The sequence below is a fragment of the Trichechus manatus genome, unplaced genomic scaffold, assembly GCF_000243295.1.
Source record: "Trichechus manatus latirostris isolate Lorelei unplaced genomic scaffold, TriManLat1.0 scaffold00246, whole genome shotgun sequence".
NCBI classification, from domain to species: domain Eukaryota; kingdom Metazoa; phylum Chordata; class Mammalia; order Sirenia; family Trichechidae; genus Trichechus; species Trichechus manatus.
In genome coordinates this window covers 2,784,167-2,808,276 of record NW_004444182.1, presented here as the reverse complement: position 1 = coordinate 2,808,276, position 24,110 = coordinate 2,784,167, and the positions used below count along the sequence as shown (strand labels likewise).

Sequence of the window (24,110 nt, the reverse complement as noted above, 5' to 3'; positions counted from 1 at the left end):
CACAATGGTTAATCACTCAGCTGCTAACCAGGACATCGGCAGTGTGAACCCACCAGCCACTTCGTGGGAGAAAGATCTGCTCCTGTAATACTTTAACAACCTAGAAAACCCTATGAGGCAGTTCTGCTCTGTCACATGGGGTTGCTAAAAGTCAAAAATTAACTCAGCGGCACCTAACAGTAACAGGACATATGTAATAGTAACCCAGATAATGACTTAAGAAAATTAGGTGATTGACAATATTTCAAGAATACAGCTTCCCCCAAGTGCTGGATAAACTGGCAGCACAGTGATCCACTGGATCATTCCACACTGAACTCATTTCAGTTGTAACTCATGCCACAAACGCATGTTTTGTATTATGTCTGGCTAGAAACTAGAATCCAAGGAATAAAGCAAGTATTTAAGTACTTTGGAGCAGAATATAAACTCAACTATTATAGTTCAGTGGAAGAATCCCTTACAGAAATTAATGTTGCAAAAAGCCGTATCCTCAGCAGCTACCATAAAGGGCTAAAATGTAGTGGGCGCACCATTTCCTAACCAGTCATCCATATTTTATATTTTTAGCACCTTGTCTTTTAAAGGAGGCAAACATAGTTTTACAGGGCAGTGAAAGACCTTGTTGTTTGGTAAATTGGGTTTCTGCCTCCGTATTAATCGAATTCCAGCATGGTGTTGGGTTTAGGGGATGAAATACTGTTGAAATGATAGATTGAGTAGTATATTTCTCAGGTCATGGAGTTCAGGAAAATGTGTAATTATTTCTGAATTTCCTAAGGTTTCTTTGTTCAACATAATGTTCTGACATACAGCAGGGACAGTTCTAGATATGAAATGCAAATCAGTAGGTGCTGCCCTGCTGCCAACACCAGGGTTAATCATGCAAATCTAATGCAGTTCTTGGTATTTCAAGAAAGGTTTTTGTTGAAGTCTCAGGCACATATTGATTTAAAATTCCTATTTCAGAGAGCAGAGTAGTTTTTTCACCTGCAAATTTTAAAATACAGAACAGCATTTGGAGACTGATTTAGCGACTGGACTTGCTAACCATGACACGGTGTGGGAGTGGGGTGAGGTGGGTGGGAAGGGTGCCCTTACAGAATGTGGGGATTTCTGAGCATATTAAATGTTACATTAGATCTAAATTTACTGTTCTGTAGCCAGTCCCTTTGCTTGGAATAAGATCCAGTCAACCAATTATGCATGTTTACTGAATGTCTGCTCTGTTCAAAGAAGATGGCTAAAACTTGCAAGGCAAGGACAGACCAAATAAAAAATAACACTACAAGTTCCTAACTTTGGGGATGATTAAAAAAAAAAAAAATCTTGGAAATGAGACTGTTTACAGGAAGAAATGAAATTGTCTTGCTCACAAGTGCAAGCTGACACATTCTAATAGCCTTTCTTCTGTGCACAATAAGCGTTCAGCTTATCTTCCCAAGAACAATAAAATTTCGTGTACTGCTGCCTGACATAAGAATTATTTTTACATATCTCCATATCGCTGACTCTCTTGTAAGTTAATCTCATCTCACATGAATTTTTCACCAGCTTCACTCTGATGTTGATAAAGGAGATGGTTCCATCAAATACATCTTGTCAGGCGAAGGGGCAAGTTCCATTTTCATTATTGATGAGAACACTGGGGATATTCATGCCACCAAGAGGCTGGACCGTGAGGAGCAGGCCTACTACACGCTTCGAGCCCAAGCGCTGGACAGGCTCACCAACAAGCCTGTGGAGCCCGAGTCAGAGTTCGTCATCAAGATCCAGGATATCAATGACAATGAACCCAAATTTCTGGATGGGCCATACACTGCAGGGGTTCCTGAAATGTCTCCTGTGGGTAAGTACAGAACACGTTGTGCCTGCAGGGAGTGTCTGATTTTAAGTGGTTTGTACTTAAAATTAAGTCATCATAAATACTGACTGAAAAATCATGTTAGTATTAGTATAGCAAGAGTCAGGGTGATCTTTGTGACACCTTAGTAGCCAGTACCCAAATCCTATTAATTCAACACTTAGTCTTATTTATATGGAGAATTAGGAATTTTCCTATTAACAGCACTATCTCAGTGTCTTCCAGAACATACTTAGGTCTTCTATTTCCTTTTCAGTTTATATTTAAAATGGAAAAAAAAGATTGTAATTTTGCCTAAGAAGTTAAAAACCAAAAAATCCTTCCAGGTATAGCCCTGTGATGAATTTTACTTTTTCCCACCTGACATCAGGGTAATGGTTCACTGTTCTAAGCATCACTCTGTGGCCAGGGTATCATGAAGGCTGCCAGTGGCTAGCCAGGCTAACATTGGAATCTGCTGGTGTGTGTCCTTGTAGTAACTGTGTTTGAACCAGCAAGTGTCCATTCGCCTGCTACCACTAATCTTGTTATAATTTTCCCAGAAACTTAGATACATGAAAATTTGTAGTGAATTTCTAATAATGGTAAATTGACAGTCAGTTTGAGATATATAAAAGAATAATGACTATTTTACTCAAGGGTCTTTGACATTGCTGTCTTACTGGAATAATACCAAGTAAAGCATTTCTAGTATATACTTTATTTGTATCAAATAACATAAATTCTGTTTTAAATCCCATTTATTCGGATAGCTTTGGAATATTTTTCAGTCACTATGTAATGTAAACATGGACAATCTTATAAAGAAATAAAATAATTTGGGCCTGTAATAGAGAGCAGTTGAATTATATACATTTATTCCTTGTTGTTTTTAGTGTTGGAGGAAGTTTATTTAAAAATAATAGTTGAACTTGCATGTTAACATAGGAAAATTGTAGCCAGCATGATTTATTTTGCTTTAGTAACAATTATTTAATTCATTCCATCATTAATTCAACACATCTGCTGTTGCTATGAGTTGGAATCGACTTGACAGCAATGGATTTGGGTACTGTGCTGGGTAATGGGGTTGTAAAGATGTGTATTCTGTGTGTACTTTAGAACCAAAAAATAAAACCAAACTCGTTGCTATCGAGTTGGTTCATGTGACTCTATAGGAACTATAGACCCTATAGAACTGCCCCATAGAGTTTCCAAGGCCGTAATCTTTAAGTAGGCAGACTGCCACATCTTTCTCCCACAGAGCTGCTGGTGGGTTTGAACCACTGACCTTTTGGTTAACAGCTGATTGTTTAACCACTGTGCCACCAAGGCTCCTTGCAGGTCCTTTACCAAAAAAAAAAAAAAACTGTTGCTGTTGAGTCGATTCCGACTCATAGCGACCCTATAGGATAGAGTAGAACTGCCCCATAGGGTTTCCAAGGAGCGGCTAATGGATTCGAACTGCCGACCTTTTGGTTAGCAGCCAAGCTGTTAACCACTGTGCCACTAGAGCTCTGTGTGTCCTTTAGAGGGTCACAATTTAGTGAGACTAAATTTCTGTTGCTATCAAATGGGAGAGGGAGTGTTTTTTGGGGTCCGATGGCTCTATCTACTAAAGAAATACAAACTGAAAATGAGCCAGAAGACTCGATGCCGGTGGTCAGGAGCCATTCTGACCCATGGTGGCAGCATCTCACTACAATTGGCACAAAAGCATTTCTACTTTGACCAGGGAGGCTTGGTTGCACTTCCTCAATACTGCCCAAGCCTTCAGACCGTGTCCTGCTCTTGTTACTTAACAAGAACAACAGGAACAGCAACATAAGATTTTGGAGATGTAGAGAAAGAAGGCACAGTTTACTCCAAAATTTAGGAATGTACAGAAAAATATAGGAATTTTTGAAATGTGTTGGAGCAATTCAGTATGAATACTAATCCAATGAATCTTATGAAAATTATGGGCATTCTTCATTGTCTTGCTAAAGTTTTCCTTTGGTTTGTGAATAGTAGAATGTACCTTTGCAAACTGGATTAATGTACACTTCTAGAGGCTAAATAATGCCCTGTAGTTTTTATTTCGATGATGCCACTCTGATATTAAGCAGTATGATTATTATGTTCCCATGTGAATTATTTTAGTTATTTAATTTTCAAACTTGTTCAGAACATTTTAGAAAATGATTTTCAAATGTCTTCAGGGTTTTACTTGACACTAATTCAGAACATTGTGTTAATATCCAAATTAGAACTTAGAACAATGAATGCTACAAAAAATATGCTATATGGATTTATATGGAGTCATAGTTTATTAAAATGTTGAATTCTAACCAAAAATTTATAATAGCCACTAAATAGTACAGTATATTAAATACAAGCTCCCAATATTTAATGTTCAAGAGTATTTTTAATTGCATGCTAACTAATTGTAAGATTTAAAACACACTCATTAGCTATTAGGACAATTTATTCATTACCAAGAACATTGGTAAGCACGGAAACTTTTATCTGAGAATATGTATGGTATATGGTAAATTAGTTAATGAACATTTGAGAAAAAAATTATTTAATCTATGTACAGAGCCAAATGTACTGAAGTTCAGTTTTGATTATTTTGCTTTTTAAAAAATATTGTTTTTTCAATCGAGTAGTAAATCAGTACTTAAGCATATCACCAGAGTAAATATTGCTGCAGTGACGGTACCTTATAGGGATAACAGAGAACATCTAAGTCATTTATTCTCACATTTTAAAATAATCAAAATATAATTTTTTAAATCATTTTTAAAAGTAAGTCATTCAGCACCTTGGCCCCACTGAGCATCCCTGGAGCACAATCACCTAAGTTCGTCAAAGAAAAAAAAATCTAGAATTTTAAAAATGGTGCTGTACATATGATGTCACAATTTACAACCAATTTTAAGGAAAATAGAGTTGGTAAGGGAAATCAGTGTATGGAAAGGAGAATGGATTTGTAACAAAAATGGACATTCATGACTTAATAAAAGGTATTCAGAAAGGCAAATTTATGTAGGAATACATCCTAAAGAGTTGTTAGATTCAAATGCCATGTTTTCAGGAAATTATTAGAAGCAATAATTAAAACCTTAAAGGGATACCTAAAAGAAAGAGGCTCTGGTCAATCAGCATGTCTCATCTTCATCATATAGCACATAAATGATGTAATAGTAAGTATTTATGTAAACACAAGTGAACATCAGTCTTTCTAATATTTTGAAGATTTTATTCAAAATAGAAACAAAAATAACAAATCAAAATCGGTACTTTCCAGATTTAATAAGTGGATATATATTAAAATGAACACACAATACGGCAATTCTATCATATGCAGCATAGAAAACACCTAATAATGCAAGGTGCTTGCCCGGCTTTCCCTACTTCGGGGAAGTTTGGTTTCAATTTCCATTTTAGGGTTTTGTTTGTAAATCAGTTAATAGAAACAAATAAAAAACAAAGCAACTATTATTGAGATGGAGTAGCCACCTAATATTAAGTTAAATGAATACTCTCAATGATTTGAGTGTCCGAGATGCTATCACTTGACCTGCTGCCTGCTGGACAGCATTTGAGACTCACTGACACTGCTGTTGGTGAGAACTTGTTACCTGACCCTGATGCCTAAAATTTTGGCCCCATCAAATTCTGAGTATATGTCAGCTTAAAGTGCACCATCCATCTGATTGTTTTTTTTAAAAGCAAAATATATTCATATTCCCTAAATATTTCTTAATTTCTTAAGAGTTTTATAAGCATTTATCATGTTTTCAGGTTTCTCATATTTTATATATATATATATATATATATGAGTGGCTAGTGGATTTGAACTGCCGACCTTTTGGTTAGCAGCCAGTCTCTTAACTACTGCACCGCCAGGGCCCTCGTGTGTGTGTATGTGTAGATACATATTTTATGTACCTTGAAGCAAGATAAACGGAAAATTACATATAAATCTAATGTAGAATCTGCAGCGTTTTATAAGTTCTTGCATTGTATGGCATTTGGAAATGTTTAATTCGTTTACTTTTGGATTGGTACATAGGGACCTCCGTGGTACAAGTCACAGCGACGGATGCTGATGATCCTACCTATGGTAACAGCGCCCGAGTGGTCTACAGCATTCTGCAAGGACAGCCATACTTTTCAGTGGAACCAAAGACAGGTAAAAATCAAACTGCAACACTCCTTGTAAAGTTGTGATGTATAGCTTGGCTTGGAATTAATAGCAGTTTTTGAAAAAATTATTAAATATTGTAGGCACTGACAGCACACTATTTTTATTTTGCTTCTCCCAATAGGTACATTATAGCAATAAATAGCACGTTATTTATAAGTTTATATAAATACAGCTACATTTATCAGTATTCCTACCAAAATTAATCACAAGTATTAAAGTCCCTAGGTGGTACAAATGGTTAAGCGCTCGGCTACTAACCAAAAAGTTGGCCATTCAAGTCCACCCAGAGGATCCTTGGAAGAAAGGCCTACTTCCATAAAGATTATAGCCAAGAAAACCTTATGGAGCTGTTCTATCTGTCACACTTGGGGTCACCATGAGTTGGAATCAACTCGACAGCAATGGGTATTAAGTATTAAAAAGTGTTCCAGCTGCTATTATTGACTATATTAAAAAAATCTTGATTATTTTCTATTAAGTTTTTCTGCGTCTTTAATGAATTCACATAAGGATTATCAACAGGAAAATTTAAGTCTCAAGCAGAAACCACCTTTCATGCAATGGAATAGGCAGTAGGTTCAGTTTATCTTTCCAGAGATTTCGTTTCTCAAGGAAATTGGTTTAAACATAACAATTATGATGATGATCTGCTAAATAAAAACTAAAGATTTTTCTTTTTTAATTTTAAAGAAAAAAACTTTTACTGAGTTGCAAGTCTGTGTCGATAAAATGGTTTGTTCGGTTTTATTTTGAAGCTGAAATAGTTTACATTAAGTAAGACTATAAACTGGAGCTTTTCTCTTGGTTATAAAATTAGCATTTTAGTCTAGTCTGCTCTTCTGTCTCTGTGTTGGGGGGAGGAGTGGGTAGGTGTGAGGGTGGATGAGTGGGTGTGTGCCATTGATTCTTTTCATCAATGAAATTACAAATTTCTCTACATTTTAAAACTTTTGCATTTATCATGGATTAGAATATCTGAGTTTATGATTATGACTATTTGATACATACCTATGATCTTAAATATCTATTTGAATGCCTTTGATCTTATTTTCCATATTGACCAAAACAGGAATATTAATTCATCCTCAACTCATTGTGGGAGATAAATATTTTAAATGTCTTTTGACAACGACAGTTGTAATGTACATGGACAGAGGGGTAAATTCAACCTTGAAAAACCAAAAACCACACCCATTGCTGTCGAGTCAATTCTGACTGATAGAGACCCTATAGGACAGAGTAGAACCACCCCATAGAATTTCCAAGGCTGAAATCTTTAGGGAAACAGACTGCCATGTCTTTCTACTATGGAATGGCTGGTGTATTTGAGCTGCTGACCTTTCAGTTAGCAGCCAAACATTTAACTACTGTGCCACCCTAGCTTATCATATATTACAATTTCCATAGAGGCTGCATTTTTTATACCAGTTTAAGGGTAGAGTTTGGAAACCACTTGGAAAGTCTAATAGAGAAGAAACAGTTCTGATTAAGCACGTTTTGAGGGAGAAGGAAATGAAAGCATTTGACTTATGATATAAATCTTGTGAATGTAGAAGATGTGCTGGTGGTTGATTTAATGATAGACCTAAGAAACTTAAATTCAGACACCCACCTCTTCCCTTATATATCTACTCTTTGAAACCTAGAAAGACATTGACAAGTTTCTGACAATTTGCTCACAAATTATACACTCCTGCATTATATAATCTGCCCCAAAATAGCATGTACTGATCTCAAAGGTTAAATATTTGGCTTCTAGTGATGATTGGCTTATAATTTTAACACTGCTTTAGGATAACTGGGTTTTCATGTAACCTGTGAAGGGAAGGTATCATTCACTGGTGACCAAATGGCCTATATTTTATGTTCTGGCATTACATCATTAGTAGTGAACACTTAATTTGAATTTCAGAGTCTAAAGGATGGTATATTATAAGAGATGAACAAAGTTTAGTTTAATTTGTTTTGTTATTTTAAATGCTGGGTAACATGTAATCATTGGGACTTCTTTTTCTACAGTCATTAGTGCAGTGATTATCTGGGTATTTTCATGCTTTCCACTGTTTTGGTAACTCATTCTGTGGAGAATGCATTTCTCACAAGAAAAAAATAAATTGTATTCTTCTGTCAAAACTGGAAGTTTTCACTCCCTAAAGGCATAGAGAGCTGTAAATCAAGTTCCAGTTAGTCTTCCTTACATGATGTCAGTCTGATTCTTATCTTCCTAAGAAATAACATCATTTTCCATGTATCCAAATCTAAGGGTTTTCTGGAAGAAAGTAAAACATTTTGACAGGAAAACCGTTGAAGATATGCTGAATAACGATTATGTAAAACTAGGGCTCAGCAGTCACTGCTAGGTACATTTCTATACTCGTTTTAACTTCTAACAAAGTAGCTTGGTTAAAAACCTCAGAGCACATGTACCATCTACAACCAACTTTCAGACTGAAGGACCAGAGGTTAACTGTGGGTCGTTGCAAAAACCAATGTTGATTATTTGCCTTCAACAAGCAAATAGAATGGTAGCAAAACCAAAGGAATGTGGCATTAAAAGAACTGTGAGGATTTCTATCATTTATCTTCATATTGTCCTCAAGCTTACTGGTAGACTGAGGAATATTCTAAGATATCTTCTATTCTGTAACCTATAAGTAAACAGATCCCATCTTTCCTTTGACAGTGGCATGACTGGCTACATAATTTGCACTGCAAAATGAAAATGCAGGCCCCCTTGTTCTAAAATCGTTAAGAACTTCAGACTTAATCAGCAGATCACAAAACCACACCTATGAAGCTGGTCCTAGAAAATGGATTGAGTGTTAAACATCACTTGGCAATTAGGAGTTCTTTCTTAAATATTGCTGTTGTTACATGCTGTTGAGATGATTTTCCACTCATAGAGACTCAATGTGGCGGAGTAGAATTGCCCCATAGGGTGTCCTAGGCTGTAATATTTGCAGGGTGGTTCTTCTTTGTCATACAGGGCTGCTATGAGTTGGAATCGACTTAATGGCACACAATAACAACAGTCTTTATGTGAGCGAATCTCCAGGTCTTTCTCCTAAGTTGCCGCTGGATTAGGTTTGAGCCACCAGCCTTTGGGTTAGCAGCTGAATGTTTAAGCATTGCATCACAAGCACTTCTTTTCTTAGACATAGCAGGTGTAAATATGTGGCACCTGAATTATTTATTACATACATGCTTGCTACATCGTAATTTTATGTAAGTAATATTATCCCAAGGGGTGTTGGTTGTACAATGGTTAATTACTTGGCAGCTTACTGAAGGTTGGTGGTTCATACCTATCCTGTGGTTCTTTGGGAAGAAGACCAGGAGATCTTCTCCTGTAAAGATTACAGCCTAGAAAACCTCATGGGGCAGTTCTGTTCTGTCACAGGGAGTCACTATGAGTTGGAATCAGCTTGACGGTACCCAACAACAGTAATGTAGTCTCATAACAAAGCACCCATCCCAAATATGTCCTCCACGCCTTCCATTCTGTGGCAAGGCTGATGTTGGGGGAGGGGAGGGTGTTAGCTCCTCTCAAGATGGCTGAAGATGCCCCCTCACAGGATGGAAGAGGTTTCCTTTCCTCAATGACTTCATTTGCCGCCAACTCTGGAATCTTTTTGATGTTTGAGAAGTTTCCATCTTTATTGTTGTTCACTATTCTCTGCCTCTTTATGATTCTGTTGTATGCTTTACTTCCAAACAGACAAATCAAATAATACAAAGTTTAGATACAGAATTTCGAAATAAATACATTTATTCGGAAGAGATTCACCTTTTACATTTTATGTTTAAAATGAAATGTATATCCAAAAGAAATATGATTTTAGTTTTGAAAATAGGTTTTTTTTTTTTTTTTCTCTAAAGCATTTTCTTAGTTAAGCAGCCATATAGTCCTTGTAAGAGCCAGGGTTATTGATTTCTTTTCTGTTTGCTTTACTACTGATAAATGTCAAACAATAAAAATAACATACTTGGTTTTATTGGCTATTTTATTAAACCCATTTATAATTAATATCCCAGTATTTAAACTCTTATCATCAAAGGAATTTTTTTTTTTAATCAGAACACAAGTCTTAAACATTGATGGCTTGTTCCAATTTCCAAGTCCCTTTGGAATTTAATGTTCAAGTACCATGAATATTTATTTTCCTTAAGCATTGGCATTGCTTTGTCAAAAGTTTATTTCTTTGTACCTAACTTCCTAAGTTTCTATATTGGTTTAAATAAGAGAGTTGCTTCAATCTAGTCTTTATTCATCTTTGTATTTCACAAATATTTAACACAATTACTTCACAATATGTTAGACACATAATTGGTTTTATTTTTTATATAGACCACGATGTTTATTTTCCCAATGCAATTCAGGGTCCCAAAGATGTTCACAACCATGAATGCTTGCTAACCCATTCTCCATTTATTTTTTTTCTTTTTTTAATATTGTAAAGTTTTACAGTATTTCTATTTATTTCAGTGCTCAAATATAAAAGAATTAGGGTAGTTATCAATATGTAATGTTATAGGATGAGTTGTTGTGTTTATTATGCTTGATGAAATATTCAACCAGTAACACTCCCCAGGAAAGAAGCTGACATTTAGGACTCTCAATATATTTACAAAGTGGCCATTGTATTCCAAACAGAATATCCTATGCATAGGCAAGTATTTCTCACCTAAAATATAACAATTGATCACATTATATTAAATAGGTAATTGTGTCTTTATGAGCAAAATACTGCATTGGAATTCTTTACTTGAATATACACTATAAATATTATGTAATGTAACACTCATTGCTGTACTGTAAACCAGAATGTGCTCGTATTGGTAATAAGCAGCATCGAGATGTTTAACAATACTGATACTACCTACTGACAGAAAATACACACAAATACATTTTCAGCTCACTGTCAGTTACATATGTTGTTCTTGTTGTTAGGTGCCATTGAGTTGGTTCTGACTCACAGTGACCCCCTGTACAACAGAATGAAAGGTTGCCCGGTCCTGTGCCATCCTCATAGTCGTTGCTATGCCTGAGTCTATTGTTGCAGCCACTGTGCCAGTCCATCTTTTTGAGGGTATTTCTCTTTTCATCTGACCCTCTACTTTACCAACCATGATGTCCTTCTCCAGGGATTGGTCCCTCCTGATAACATGTCCAAAGTAAATGAGATGAAGTCTTACCATCTCGCTTCTAGGGAGCATTCTGGCTGTGCTTCTTCCAAGACAGATATGTTCGTTCTTCTGGAAGTCCATGGTATATTCACTATTCTTCATCAACACCATAATTCAAAGGCATCAATTCTTGTTCAGTCTTCCTTATTCACTGTCCAGCTTTTGCATGCATATGAGGTAATTGAAGATACCATGGCTTGGATCAGGCACACCTTAGTCCTCAAAGTGACATCTTTGCTTTTTTACACTCGAAAAAGATCTTTTGTAGCAGATGTGCCCAATGCAATACATCAGTTGATTTCTTGACTGCTGCTTCCATGGGTGTTATTATGGATTTAATTTTGTCCCTCAAAAATGTGTATCAACTTGGCTAGGCCATGATTTCCAGTATTCTGTGGTTGTCTACCATTTTGTGATCTGATATGATTATGCTATGTGTTGTAAATCCTCACTTCTATTGTGTTAATGAAGAAGGATTAGAGGCAGTTATGTTAATGAGGCAGGACTCAATCTACAGGATTAGCTTGTATCTTGAGATATTAAAGAGAGAATCGTGCAGAGAGGAGAGGAACCTCATGCCACCAAGAAAGAAGCTCTGGGAGCAGAGTGGGAACTGAGCGTATCTTTTGGACCCGGGGTCCCTGCACTGAGAAGCTCTTAATAAAGAGAAGGAAGAACAAAAATGGTTTTAGAAGTTGATAAATTCAGAAGACCTTGGACCTAGTATCACAGGATCTAATTAATTAGATTCCAGAGAAAGTTGGTTTTTATTATTTACCTTCTTCATATAATATTAGTCCATTCAAAGGTGTATCCAAATGTTGATTTGGTTTCAGTCAGGAAATCCCAGTGAGTTGAGCCCTTTCAGCATGACTATCCCAAACCTGTGTTCCTGTGGGTCACATGGTTGACTGGCTTCCTGAGGCTAATCCAAAATCGCCATGTCCAGAATACAGACTCCAGAGATTGTCTGGTACCCTAAACTGGGGTGGATTCTTGAAATATCTCTTGTATTTTACATGTGGTACACACACCATACTCTTAAAAGATTGCAAGCTAATAGTATGTATATAAAACTGTCAGTGACTGATAGGGTGCTAGAGAATCATGAGATAATTTATTCCCAGACTAAAAAACAGACAGTTGTTCAGCAGTAATAATAAAAGTTTAAATTTTGTATGTATAATGCTTGTTGTGACCATGTGTTATAAATGCATGGAAGAGACTAGGCTGCTGGGTCAGATGTGCTTCGATAGAAAAAAAATCTTAGTCTTATCACCCTGAAATCTGAGCCAGTCTTTTCTCTAAAGAGCTACAGGATAGATTTTCTCATCAAAAATGGCTTAAAATTATTGATTATTGAAATTAAATAGTATTGCTATCTTCTGTGAATAACTCACATAACTGTAGGGATCCAGTTAGACAAAATGGCCTTTACCAGTTCACAGATATAGTGCCAGTGGTTTGTGCACACACGCACACAGACACACACACACGTAAATCATTAGCTGTTTGTACGGTGAAACCTGCGAGAGCTGGAGCTTGATGGGACTTTTGTTTTTCCGGGCCTCGCAAGTTTTCCACCTTTGACAGGGTACAGTCTTACCAATTTTCTATTTCTCTCCATTAGTGGAAAATATTTGAATTTTCCTTCTCTGATAGGTTTCCGCCTTACACAGGTTTTGGCTTTCGCAGGTTTCGTTGCATATACTGACACACACATACATATAAACAAAGTACAAACCAAACCCAGTGGTTGAGAATTCTTTCTCAAATGTAGATGCTTTACACTTAAAAGTAAAAGCTAGCAAAAGTCAAAAAGCTAGAACTCTATTATTACTGAATGTCCTTATTTAAATTCAATTTTCACCCAGTAACTTCATTCTTGTCAAAAATATGTTTAATAGTTGAGGTTGAGGCATTTGGGAATTACCTTTGCCACCTGCACTAGTTCGCCAACTTTGTGATGATTTTTGCTTTGGAAAAGTGTTATTTATAGGATCACTTGTAAAGAGACAATTAGAGGTGTGAAAAATAAGTTGACTTCGACTACCAGACTCTTTCCTAATAGTGCTATATTTTCTTTCAGAAATAATACCATTAAAACAAAACCATGACAGGATGAGGCTGAAGTGTTGGCTTTGCTGAATAGTTAAGATATTATGGTCTTTTCTCCTTCATAATAAATGTACAAGGATGATAACTCACACATATTGATATTGGAAGGAAAAATGAGGGGTGAATTAAAATTAAAAATTAAAACTTGATGAGTAAGGAATCCTTTTAGATAATAACTCATTATCTTACTGATGTTTTGTTATCTAGATAAAGCACATGTTTTTTGCTCAAAAATTCAGTATAGGCAATCCTCCATTTTTTTTCAAAAAGGTACAAATAAAAAATGGTTAACAGAAAAACAGGTGTAAGTCCCAGAAGTCTTATACATAGATTGCTTACCTTTGGTGACGGTGACTGTTAGTAAAGTCAGTGTTTGTTTTGTTATAGATTAGAATTAGCAGAAGTGTGGATTAACAAACATGAAATATTCATACAATCATGGCTCTAAAACTAATATATATCAGACGTTTACCAACTGAACCTAATGGGTATATATATGAATGTTTCTTTTGAGTTCTGTTGTGATATTGCAAAGATTATTTTGTAAGCAGTGCGAAGGTAGTGAAACTGTTATTTAAAGTAATCCTGTATTGCTGTGATTGTAGCTAAAGTGTCCATTTGAAATTAGTGAATTAGAATCAGTGATTGGTGGGGAAAAAAAAAAAAAACATGACCTACTAAAGAGGTGTCATTTAAATGTTTCAACTATTGATGTCTCACTGGTGTGTGTATGTGTGTGAGAGAGAGAGATAGAGAGTGAGAGACTTAAACAAAAATATGATTGCTTGATAGTAAGAGTGTTATTAAACTTGAAACCTTGGGAACCAATAATAAATTATTCTTAAACAATTGAACTTTTCTCCCCTGTTCCCCACCCCGAGGACAGTTGCCATACTGTTGTTGTTAGGTGCTTTCAAGTCAATTCTGACTCATAGCAACCTTATGTACAACAGAACGAAACACTGCCCTGCACCATTCTCACAGTCGTTGTTATGCTTGAGCCCCATCGTTGCAGCCACTGTGTCAGTCCATCTCATTGAGGGTCTTCCTCTCCTTTGCTGACCCTCTACTTTACCAAGCATGATGTCCTTCTCCAGGGACTGATCCCTCCTGACAACATGCCCAAAGTATGTGAGACGTAGTCTCACTGTTCTTGCTTCCAAGGAGCATTTTGGTCTCACTTCCTCCCAGACAGGTTTGTTCGTTCTTCTGGCAGTCCATGGAACATTCAATATTCTTCTCCAACACCAAAATTCAAAAGCCTCAATTCTTCTTCGGTCTTCTCTATGCATCATCCAGCTTTCACGTGCATAAGAGACAATTGAAAACACCATGGCTTGGGTCAGGCGTACCTTAGTCTTCAAGGTGATATCTTTACTCTTCAACATTTTAAAGAGGCTTTTTGCAGCATATTTGCCCACTGCAGTACGTCTTTTTATTTCCTGAGTGCTGTTTCCATGAGTGTTGATTGTGGATCCAAGTAAAATGAAATCCCTGACAACTTCACTCTTTTCTCCATTTATCATGCTGTTGCTTATTGGTCCAGCTGTGAGGATTTTTGTTTACTTTATGTTGAGGTGTAAACCATACTGAAGGCTGTGGTCTTTGGATCTTCATCAGTAAGTGCTTCAAGTCCTCTTCACTGTTAGCAAGCAAGGTTGTGTCATCTACATAATGCAGGTTGTTAATGAGTCTTCCTCCAATCCTGATGCCCCCTTCCTTCTTCATATAGTCCAGCTTCTCGGATTAGTTGCTCAGCATACAGATTGACTAAGTATGGTGAAAGGATACAACACTGACACATCTTTCCTTACTTTAAACCATGCAGTATCCCCTTGTTCTGTTCGAATGACTGCCTCTTGATCTATGTACAGGTACCACATGAGCACAATTAAATTTTCTGGAATTCCCATTCTTTGCAATATAGTCCATAATTTGTTATGACCCACACAGTCGAATGCCTTTGCATAGTCAATAAAACACAGATAGACATCTTTCAGGTATCCCCTGCTTTCAGCCAGTATCCATCTGACATCAGCAATGATATCCCTGGTTCCTTGTCCTTTTCCGAATCTGGCTTGAATATCTCGCAGTTCCCTGTCGATATACTGCTGCAGCCACTTTCGAATGATCTTCAGCAAAAGTTTACTTGTGTGTGATATTAATGATATTGTTCAATAATGTCCACATTTGGTTGGATCATCTTTCTGGGGGATAGGCATAAATATGGATCTCTTCCATTTGATTGGCTAGGTAGCTGTCTTCCAAGTTTCTTGGCATAGGTGAGTGAGCACTTCCACTGTTGCATCCGTTTGTTGAAACATCTCAGTTGGTAGTCCATCAATTTCTGGAGCCTTGTTTTTCCCCATTGCCTTCAGTAGCAGCTTGGACTTCTTCCTTTAGTACCATCAGTTCCTAATCACATGATTCCTCCTGAAATTGTTAAACATCAACCAATGCTTTTCGGTATAGTGACTGTGTGTATTCCTTCTATCTTTTTTTGATGCTTCCTGAATCATTTAATATTTTCCTGTAGAATCCTTCAATACTGAAACTTGAGGCTTGCATTTTTTCTTCAGTTCAGCTTGAGAAATGCCAAGTGTATTCTTCCCTTTTGGTTTTCTATCTCCAGGTCTTTGCACTTGCCATTATAATACTTACCTTTGTTTTCTCGAGCTGCCCTTTGAAATCTTCTGTTCAGCTCTTTGACTTCGTTAGCTTTAGCTGCTTGACATTCAAGAGCAAGTTTCAGAGTCTCTTCTAACATCCATGTTGGTCTTTTCTTTCCTTCCTGTCTTTTTAATGACCTCTTTCTTTCTTTGTGTATGATGTCCTTGATGTCGTTCCACAACTCGTCTGGTCTTTGGTCATTAGTGTTCAATGTGTCAAATCTGTTCTTGAAATTGTCTCTAAATTCAGGTGGGATATACTCAAGGTCGTACTTTGGCTCTCGTCAACTTGTTCTAATTTTCTTCAGTTTCAGCTTGAACTTGCATATGAACAATTGATGGTCTGTTCTGCTGTCAGCCCCTGGCCTTGTTCTGACTGATGATATTGAGCTTTTCCATCATCTCTTCCCACAGATGTAGTCGATTTGATTCCTGTGTATTCATCTGGCGAGGTCCATGTGTAGTCACCATTTATGTTGGTGAAAAAAGGTATTTGCAATGAAGAAGTCGTTAGTCTTGCACAATTCTATCGTGTGATCTCCAGCATCATTTCTATCACCAAGGCTGTATTTTCCAACTACCGATCCATTTTTGTTTCCAGCTTACGCATTCCAGTCTTCAGTGATTATCAGTGCATCCTGACCGTATGTTTCATCAATTTCAGACTGCAAAAGTTGGTAAAAATCTTTTCTTCCTCTATGCCCTTAGTGGTTGGTGCGTAAATTTGAATAATAGTCGTATTAACTGGTCTTACTTATAGACGTATGAGTATTGTCCTATCACTGACAGTGTTGTACTTCAGGACAAATCTTTAAATGTTCTTTTTGACAATGAACACAATGCCGTCCCTCTTCAAGTTGTCGTTCCTGGAGTAGTAGACCATATGATTGTCCGATTCAGAATGGCCAGTACCAGTCCATTTCAGCTCACTAATGCCTAGGATATCACTGTTTATGCATTCCATTTCATTTTTGATGATTTCCAATTTTCCTAGATTCATAACTTTCAACATTCCACTTTCCCGTTATTAATCGATGTTTGCAGCTGTTTCTTCTTGTTTTGAGTCGTTCCATATCAGCAAATGAAAGTCCCGAAAGCTTGACTCCATCCACATCATTGAGGTCGACTCTACTTTGAGGAGGCAGCTCTTCCCCGGTCGTCTTTTGAGTGCCTTCTAACCTGAGAGGCTCATCTTCCGGCACTGTATCAGATAATGTTCCACTTATTCATAAGATTTTCACTGGCTAATTCTTTTCAGAAGTAGGCCTGGGTCCTTCTTCCTAGTCTGCCTTGGTCTGGAAGCTCAGCTGAAACCTGTCCGTCATGGGTGACCCTGCTGGTGTTTGAATGCTGGTGGCATAGCTTCCAGCATCACAGCAACATGCAAGTCCCCACAGTATGACAAACTGACAGATGTGTGGGGGTTAGCATACTGTAGAATATTGTAAAGAATCCAGCAGGTATAGATTTTGCCCTCAAAACTTATAATTTATGCTTAGCACCTGAAATATAACACACATCGTTATTACATGGGCTCATTGAGGAAGCAGCCTTTAGACAATTTAAATTAGCAGCTGCTTTATTCTTTTCATATATTCAGATGATGTGAAAGCATTTTTATGCTGAACACCAGGAAAAAAAAGAATGTTTACCCCAATTTGTATGAAATAATTTCCCTCCCAATGAAAGAACCTTCTTATTAATAACACAGTTTTGCCCGAGAAGTCCGTGATACCAGAGTTCATCTTCTTGAGGTACGAATGAGTTACAGTTTAAATTTTTGACATCCTTCTGTAAGTTAAAATCTGTAGACAAGATACATTAGACGTTTTTGAAGCAAAGTCAAAAACAGAAAGTTCCTAGGTGTATAGAAAGATACTGCTTTATTGGAAAAGTTGAAAGTGCATGAAATGATTAGGTAGGATATTATTGTAGACTTTTTATATTTCATTAGTAAAGATGCTCTCATGTTAGTTTCAAGGTTTATGTGGATCAATACTAAATAAATAAGTTTTTGCTCGATGTAGCTATGTGTACATTAATAAGTATATTAGGTATTTTAGGTCATTTTATATATTTTCAAGTCACATAGTTAAAATATTCAGTGGCAGTTCACTATTACATAATATCATTGGCTAATATGCTTCCATAATAGATTAAATTGTTAGTAATATAAAACAACTAATTCACTGCAACATTGACTCAAGTCAATTTGCCAGGTCAAGCAACATGAAATTCTGAAGTCAATTTCTCATACATCTGAAGTCTTAAGATGGACTATTAGTATTAAATGGAATTGATAGAAGCAAACAGCAACAAAAAAGCTCAACAGTGTTTTCAGTGTTATTGATTACCATTAACACAGCCATTCTCATCCTCAGTGCTTTTTCTCAGACCATTAGGTACAGCATGAGATCATCTGACATCACAGCCATAGATTGAGATGGTGTATTGCTTGTTAAATGTACGTTGCTCTCATACTTATCTTTGTAGAGTACTTCAGTTAAAGTAAATGGATGGAATAGAGGTAGTAGGGACCTAAGCTGAAAGGTTTATAGTGATTTCAAGTCACCTGGGTGGTAAGTTGTTGGAGAGGATGGAAGAGAAGAAGAGGAGAGGTTATTTGTCATGTGCTTGTACACATGACTGCTCATTATTCTAGATAAGGGGTCTGATTTATTAATGTATTGTTACTGCTTTAACCATGTGTCCATGAAACCTAATGATAATCTTCTCCCAGATTGAGAAACCCTGCTCTTCCACTTTGCAGTGTTTTTTAATATTAGATGTAAGTATGACATCTCTTTGATCTTTAATACACCCATAAATTATTAAAAGCAAACAAAAAAAGGCAAGGACTCAAGAATGACTTGCTACCTGTATGTTCCCTGTTAGTAGAAATGCAGTGATTCATGCCACATTTTACTGGGATTTGAAATTTTACAGGAGTCATCAAGACCGCCCTTCCCAACATGGATAGAGAAGCTAAAGACCAGTATTTGCTTGTTATTCAGGCAAAGGATATGGTTGGTCAAAATGGAGGACTATCAGGCACCACATCAGTCACTGTAACCCTCACTGATGTCAACGATAACCCACCTCGCTTTCCAAGAAGTAAGATATTTTCTTAAATGATGAAATTGCTACTTTCCTTGGAAGTCTATAAAAATGCCTTTAAAAGGAATTTTTTTGGATATTTCTCAAGCAAGTAATTCTTTTACTGCATGCCCCAAGAAGTGTATTCTTTTAGAAGCATGATTTTAATTCCAGCGATGTGAAATTATAAGGGTATTGAAAAATAGGAGCAATCATATATTTGTGTTTATTCTATATTACATATGATTTTCATTCATTTGTATCTTGAATACTAGGCAATTCATCTTATTATGTATTAGCCTTTTTATTCTAAGAGTTCTTTTTATGTGTTCTGTAGATTATGAAGTTGTTGCTAATTAGAAATATTCAAATATACTTTAGTATTCTACACACTTAAAATGTTATTTTATTTTTAAAGATAGAAAAAGAAGAGTACTCAACATTTTTATTTTTCATTCTACACTTTTTTTAACCAATTCATGCACGCTGAACATTCCTTTAGCTGTTTTACCACATCTTTCCAGTGCAAACATTCAGTGTTTCAAAAGAAATCAATCTAAAGGACCAAAAAACCTCATGCCCTCAATTTAGCTTCTTTGACCAAAGTAGCTTTTGATTTAACCAATAAAAAAAAGGGGGAAAAATTCTCTAGATAGAAGTGTCCTGTTTGTAAAAAGCATTTCATCTCACTTTCTTTTAGTTACATTTTTCGGGGGGAATGAGGAGGAGTGAATGTACTTGATCTGTCTTTAGAATGCTCAAGGAAATAGGAGACTGTACAGAACACAGTGTCTCTGATACACTTGTTCAACAGTAACAGGGAACTAAGCTGTCTTACAAACAGATCTTAGAAGTGAATACTGTCAAATAAGGATGCTTTCTAAGCAAATATACCAAATAGGTATATCCCTGTCCCTGTTTTCTTTTCAAATACTCTTTCTTTACTGATTTTGTTTTAATTTTATATATTTCAAAAATTTCCGTTATCATACAGTAAACATTTCAATGCAATATAAGAAAAAATGACCCCAAGCTTAGCTTTTATTTTTGTTTTTTTTTTTAAAGAAATGAATCTCTCCTTAATGGTATTCTTGATGGCTTATCATGGGGGAGAATGAGGGTTAAAGAATGAAAAAAGAAAGCAATAATGTCATTATCTTGGGCTCATAAGGAAATGAACTGTTTTTCTTTTCTTTAAGACTGCGGTGATAAGCCTTGCTACTAAGAGGTTTTTTTTTTTTTTTTGGTCTCAGTTGTCATGCTTTGATGGGATAGAGAACAAGTTTTCTAGATTATTAGACAGATACTGTCCTCCTTTTTAATAAGTGAGGAAAACCAAAGGTGTTCATTAGGTCTTTCATTTTTGCTGGAGTTTTCCCTGCTATTTAATTACTGTTTGTACCTTGAAATTTTTGGACTTTACTAAGGACACTTCTAGATTTGCGCATGGTATCTCTCAAATAGGTTAAGCGTATGTTGCAATCATTTAAAGAAAAAAATAAGTAACTTCAATAAATTTAGAAAATTGCAAACAGCAACAAATCTCAGTCTCTCTCTTTATAAATAAGTGAAAGGCACCACAATTTAACAAATGGATGGAAAAAGAATATACTGCAGGAAGCAGGGAGAAGTAAATGATTAAAGAAAATGGTGAAGGAGCATTGTGTTCTGAGGACTCTCTTAGTTTGTGAGTCATGGTGCGTGTCCCTTTTCATCTTCTTCCAAACTTGTGTCCTTTTTTTTTGTTTGTTTGAGTTAGAGATGAAGAAGAGGCATTTTTACAAAAGAAAAGTAGAAAACAAAGTTACTCTTTTTTAATTCTCTATTCTCTTCTTCAAATAATATTACTTATGTTAGTATTATAATATTGGTAAAAAATATAATCCAAATGGTAAAAAGGTACCATTGTGCCCCAAATCAGGTCAACACACAACCTGCAAAAAAGAATTCTAACCCTTGGAAAATTTATGAGTTAAAAAAATGAATATTGTTTTTCATAAACTTCCTTGTGTAATTTTATGCAACTGTCATAGTAAATAATATTATTAAGTAAATTCCAACATTAAACTATTAGGACTATTTAGGCTTGTATTTATCCATTTGAAAGTTTATTGGAATAATTTAAAAAATTTATTTGTATTATTAAAGGTAGCATTTTTCCTCACTACTAGAAATACAAGAGTGGAGATTTCTTCCTTTGCCTTTCAGCAGGATATCTGTTTCTGCTGTCACATTGTAATTATTATCTAATCTACCCCATTGATTTCTCAAGGCTATATAAAACTTGTCATTTGTCTCATATTACTTGAGCATCTTCTTTATTGAAAAAAAAAATTAAGCAAAGAAGATGCAAAATAATCAAATTGTTAGATCTTCATTGGTTAGCCAGATTTTGTTCATTTCTTGTTTTGAATTTCACAGGGTCCTACCAATATAATGTCCCAGAATCATTGCCTGTGGCTTCAGTGGTGGCCAGAATCAAAGCTGCCGATGCAGATATAGGAGCTAATGCTGAAATGGAGTACAAAATCGTGGATGGTGATGGATTAGGGATTTTCAAAATTTCTGTTGACAAAGATACAGAAGAAGGAATCATTACTATACAAAAGGTAGTGTTTTATTTTTATTTTCTATGAGGGTAACAATGCAGAGATTACTCCACTGAGAAGTCATGTCTATTTGATAGAAGAATGAACCAGACAAGCTGAAAAGCCATGTGGAACCATTGGTATTCTAATTTTTGGAAGAGAATTTTGTATTTATTGTTATGTGTCAAGATCTTAGAGTACCTTGAATGGCCTTTGTAATAATACCCTCTTAAGTCTTCTCTGCATAAACTCAGAGTCCTTATCGATAGATACGTAATATAATTATAAGGTGCGGTGATGTATGTGCCGTTTAAAATGACCTACCTGAGGCAATGAACATGCTTCTTTGTTGACTCTTCCTCTAATGAAACTTTAAAATCAACTGAGTGCCTTTTTAAGCAAACTCGACGTGTGTGCTGCATTCATGAAAGTCACATAAATAAACTTGGAATTGGAAACCAGCATGTTTAAGAATTTCTCCACTGCCAGGTATTCCTTTTAAAATTGATAGTAAGTTAAATTCTTGAAGAATTCATAAAAAAGAGCACAGGAAGTTGTGAAACCCATCATAATCCCTTAAATAAAAGTGCAAAGGAGATAGACAACCCAAACTAAAGACCGTATGCCATGACAAATTTAAATGAGTTCCAAACACTGAGAAGATGTGGGGAAAGGTGAGCTTTTTATTCTCTCTGTGCTCTATAGACATGACATTTGACAAAGATTATATTCTTAAAATAAATCAAAAGGAATTATTCTAGAATATAGTGTTACTATCTCAAATATTGGAAATACTACGTGTGTGTGTGTGTGTGTGTGTGTGTGTGTGTTTGTATGAAGCTATGTGGGAGTTTTATGCCAGCCAGTCTGACAATCCAGGTGTATAAGTCTGTAATTAACTCTCTTCAATAATTAACACATATCAATAAAGAAAATTATATTTTAGTTGTTACAGGAAAACGTATGTTTGATTTCAGGCCAGTGGGCAAACAGTTCTGCATTTATTTCCAGTGGACAGCTGCTGTTTCAGCTCAGTGGGTGACAATCTGTGTAAAAGAGTTTCAATAACTAGGATAAGCCAGCTGTTGGTGAACTATTTTGTTATCTGAAAGAAAAGGAATCTGCTAAAGTACACCACTGCTCAGAGATTTCAAAGACTGATCTGAAATCAGTCTGTTCATGTTCAAGAATTTTTAGTACATATTGAAATTAGTTTTATTGAACAAACATGTATTTCATATATTATAACTAAAATACCATATAGCATTGAAGAAATATGTGTGTGTGTGTGTATTTGACACGTTTGTGTGTGTGTGTGTATATATATATATGATCTTCAGTAACAGAAAAATAAAAATGTATCCTCAATTCTTTAATATTATTTCTAGCAGTTTTAGAGAATTGTTAAAAAGGCAACCATTAAAAAAAAAAACTGGATAAAATGTATATAAAAGCCTGATACCCATGAAAAAATTACAAGGAGAATATCAATTATCACTTATAGTGACTAACACTAACTAGTAATAATTATTATTGTTTTAGATAGCTAGTATAACTTAGTGATTAGTAGCTGTCAGGCTTTGTTTTGAACAGTTTACAGGTTTTATCTTATTTAATTCTGTCGGTGATCTCATGAAGGTGTTTATTAGTACACTTACAGGTAAGGAAATCAAAGCCCAGAGAGATCAAGTAATCTTTTAATTGAAACCAGCTTCTAACTGGAAAAGGCAGCACACGAATCTAGGATTTACTTGAATATGGAGCTCACATTCTTAAATGCTATGGTTGCTATAAAAAAAGAAGTGAGAACACTAATATGTAAGTACCTCACACAGGTTGATAAGTACATTAAAAGCTTGGCAACAGATAGACACAAACAATTTTAAAAAAATACATAGGTTGAAACATATAAACCCTGAGTAGGAAAAGAAACCAGGAGGTAGCGTTTTTTTTAATTAGAAATTAATTTTTTTAAATCATGTGCAGTTTTAAGGATTGTATGATGAGATATTTTTCCATATCCTGCTCGTGGGGTAAATTTTTGCAGAAGTTTTTTTTCAAAAGCACTTCAAGAAAATATACAGATATAATATTTTAACTTTCAATTTTAATTATCCATCTTAAGAAAATCATTACAAACTCAGAGAAAAATTTGTGTACATCAATATATGTTATAACACTATTATAACAGTGAACGTATTGTAAGATCCCAATAGTAGAAGAAATGATTAAATAATTTATGATATTGCCATATCATGGAATCTTGTGCATCACCAAAGTAATGTTGTTTTAGTTGAAGTAAGTATATGAGAAATGCTTATATAAAACATTATGTGAAAAAAGGATTTTCCAAACTTTTACAAACATTATGATTCAAATTTTATAAAAATTGCATTTGTATAAAAGAAGAGATT

The 24,110-nt window shown here is 35.5% G+C and overlaps 1 protein-coding gene across 2 annotated transcripts in view; it reads left to right on the top strand.

Annotated features, from left to right (window-relative positions):
• CDH7 (cadherin 7) overlaps positions 1-24,110 on the top strand; it is a 125,937-nt gene that overhangs the window by 49,716 nt on the left and 52,111 nt on the right. The window contains exons 2-5 of one of the 2 annotated variants that reach the window (XM_004389455.2): positions 1,555-1,849; positions 5,904-6,023; positions 18,959-19,126; positions 21,530-21,717. In XM_004389455.2, the coding sequence (XP_004389512.1) occupies positions 1,555-1,849; positions 5,904-6,023; positions 18,959-19,126; positions 21,530-21,717 (771 nt within the window). The remainder of the gene's footprint in view (positions 1-1,554; positions 1,850-5,903; positions 6,024-18,958; positions 19,127-21,529; positions 21,718-24,110) is intronic. The other variant, XM_023724443.1, reaches the window with a different exon arrangement.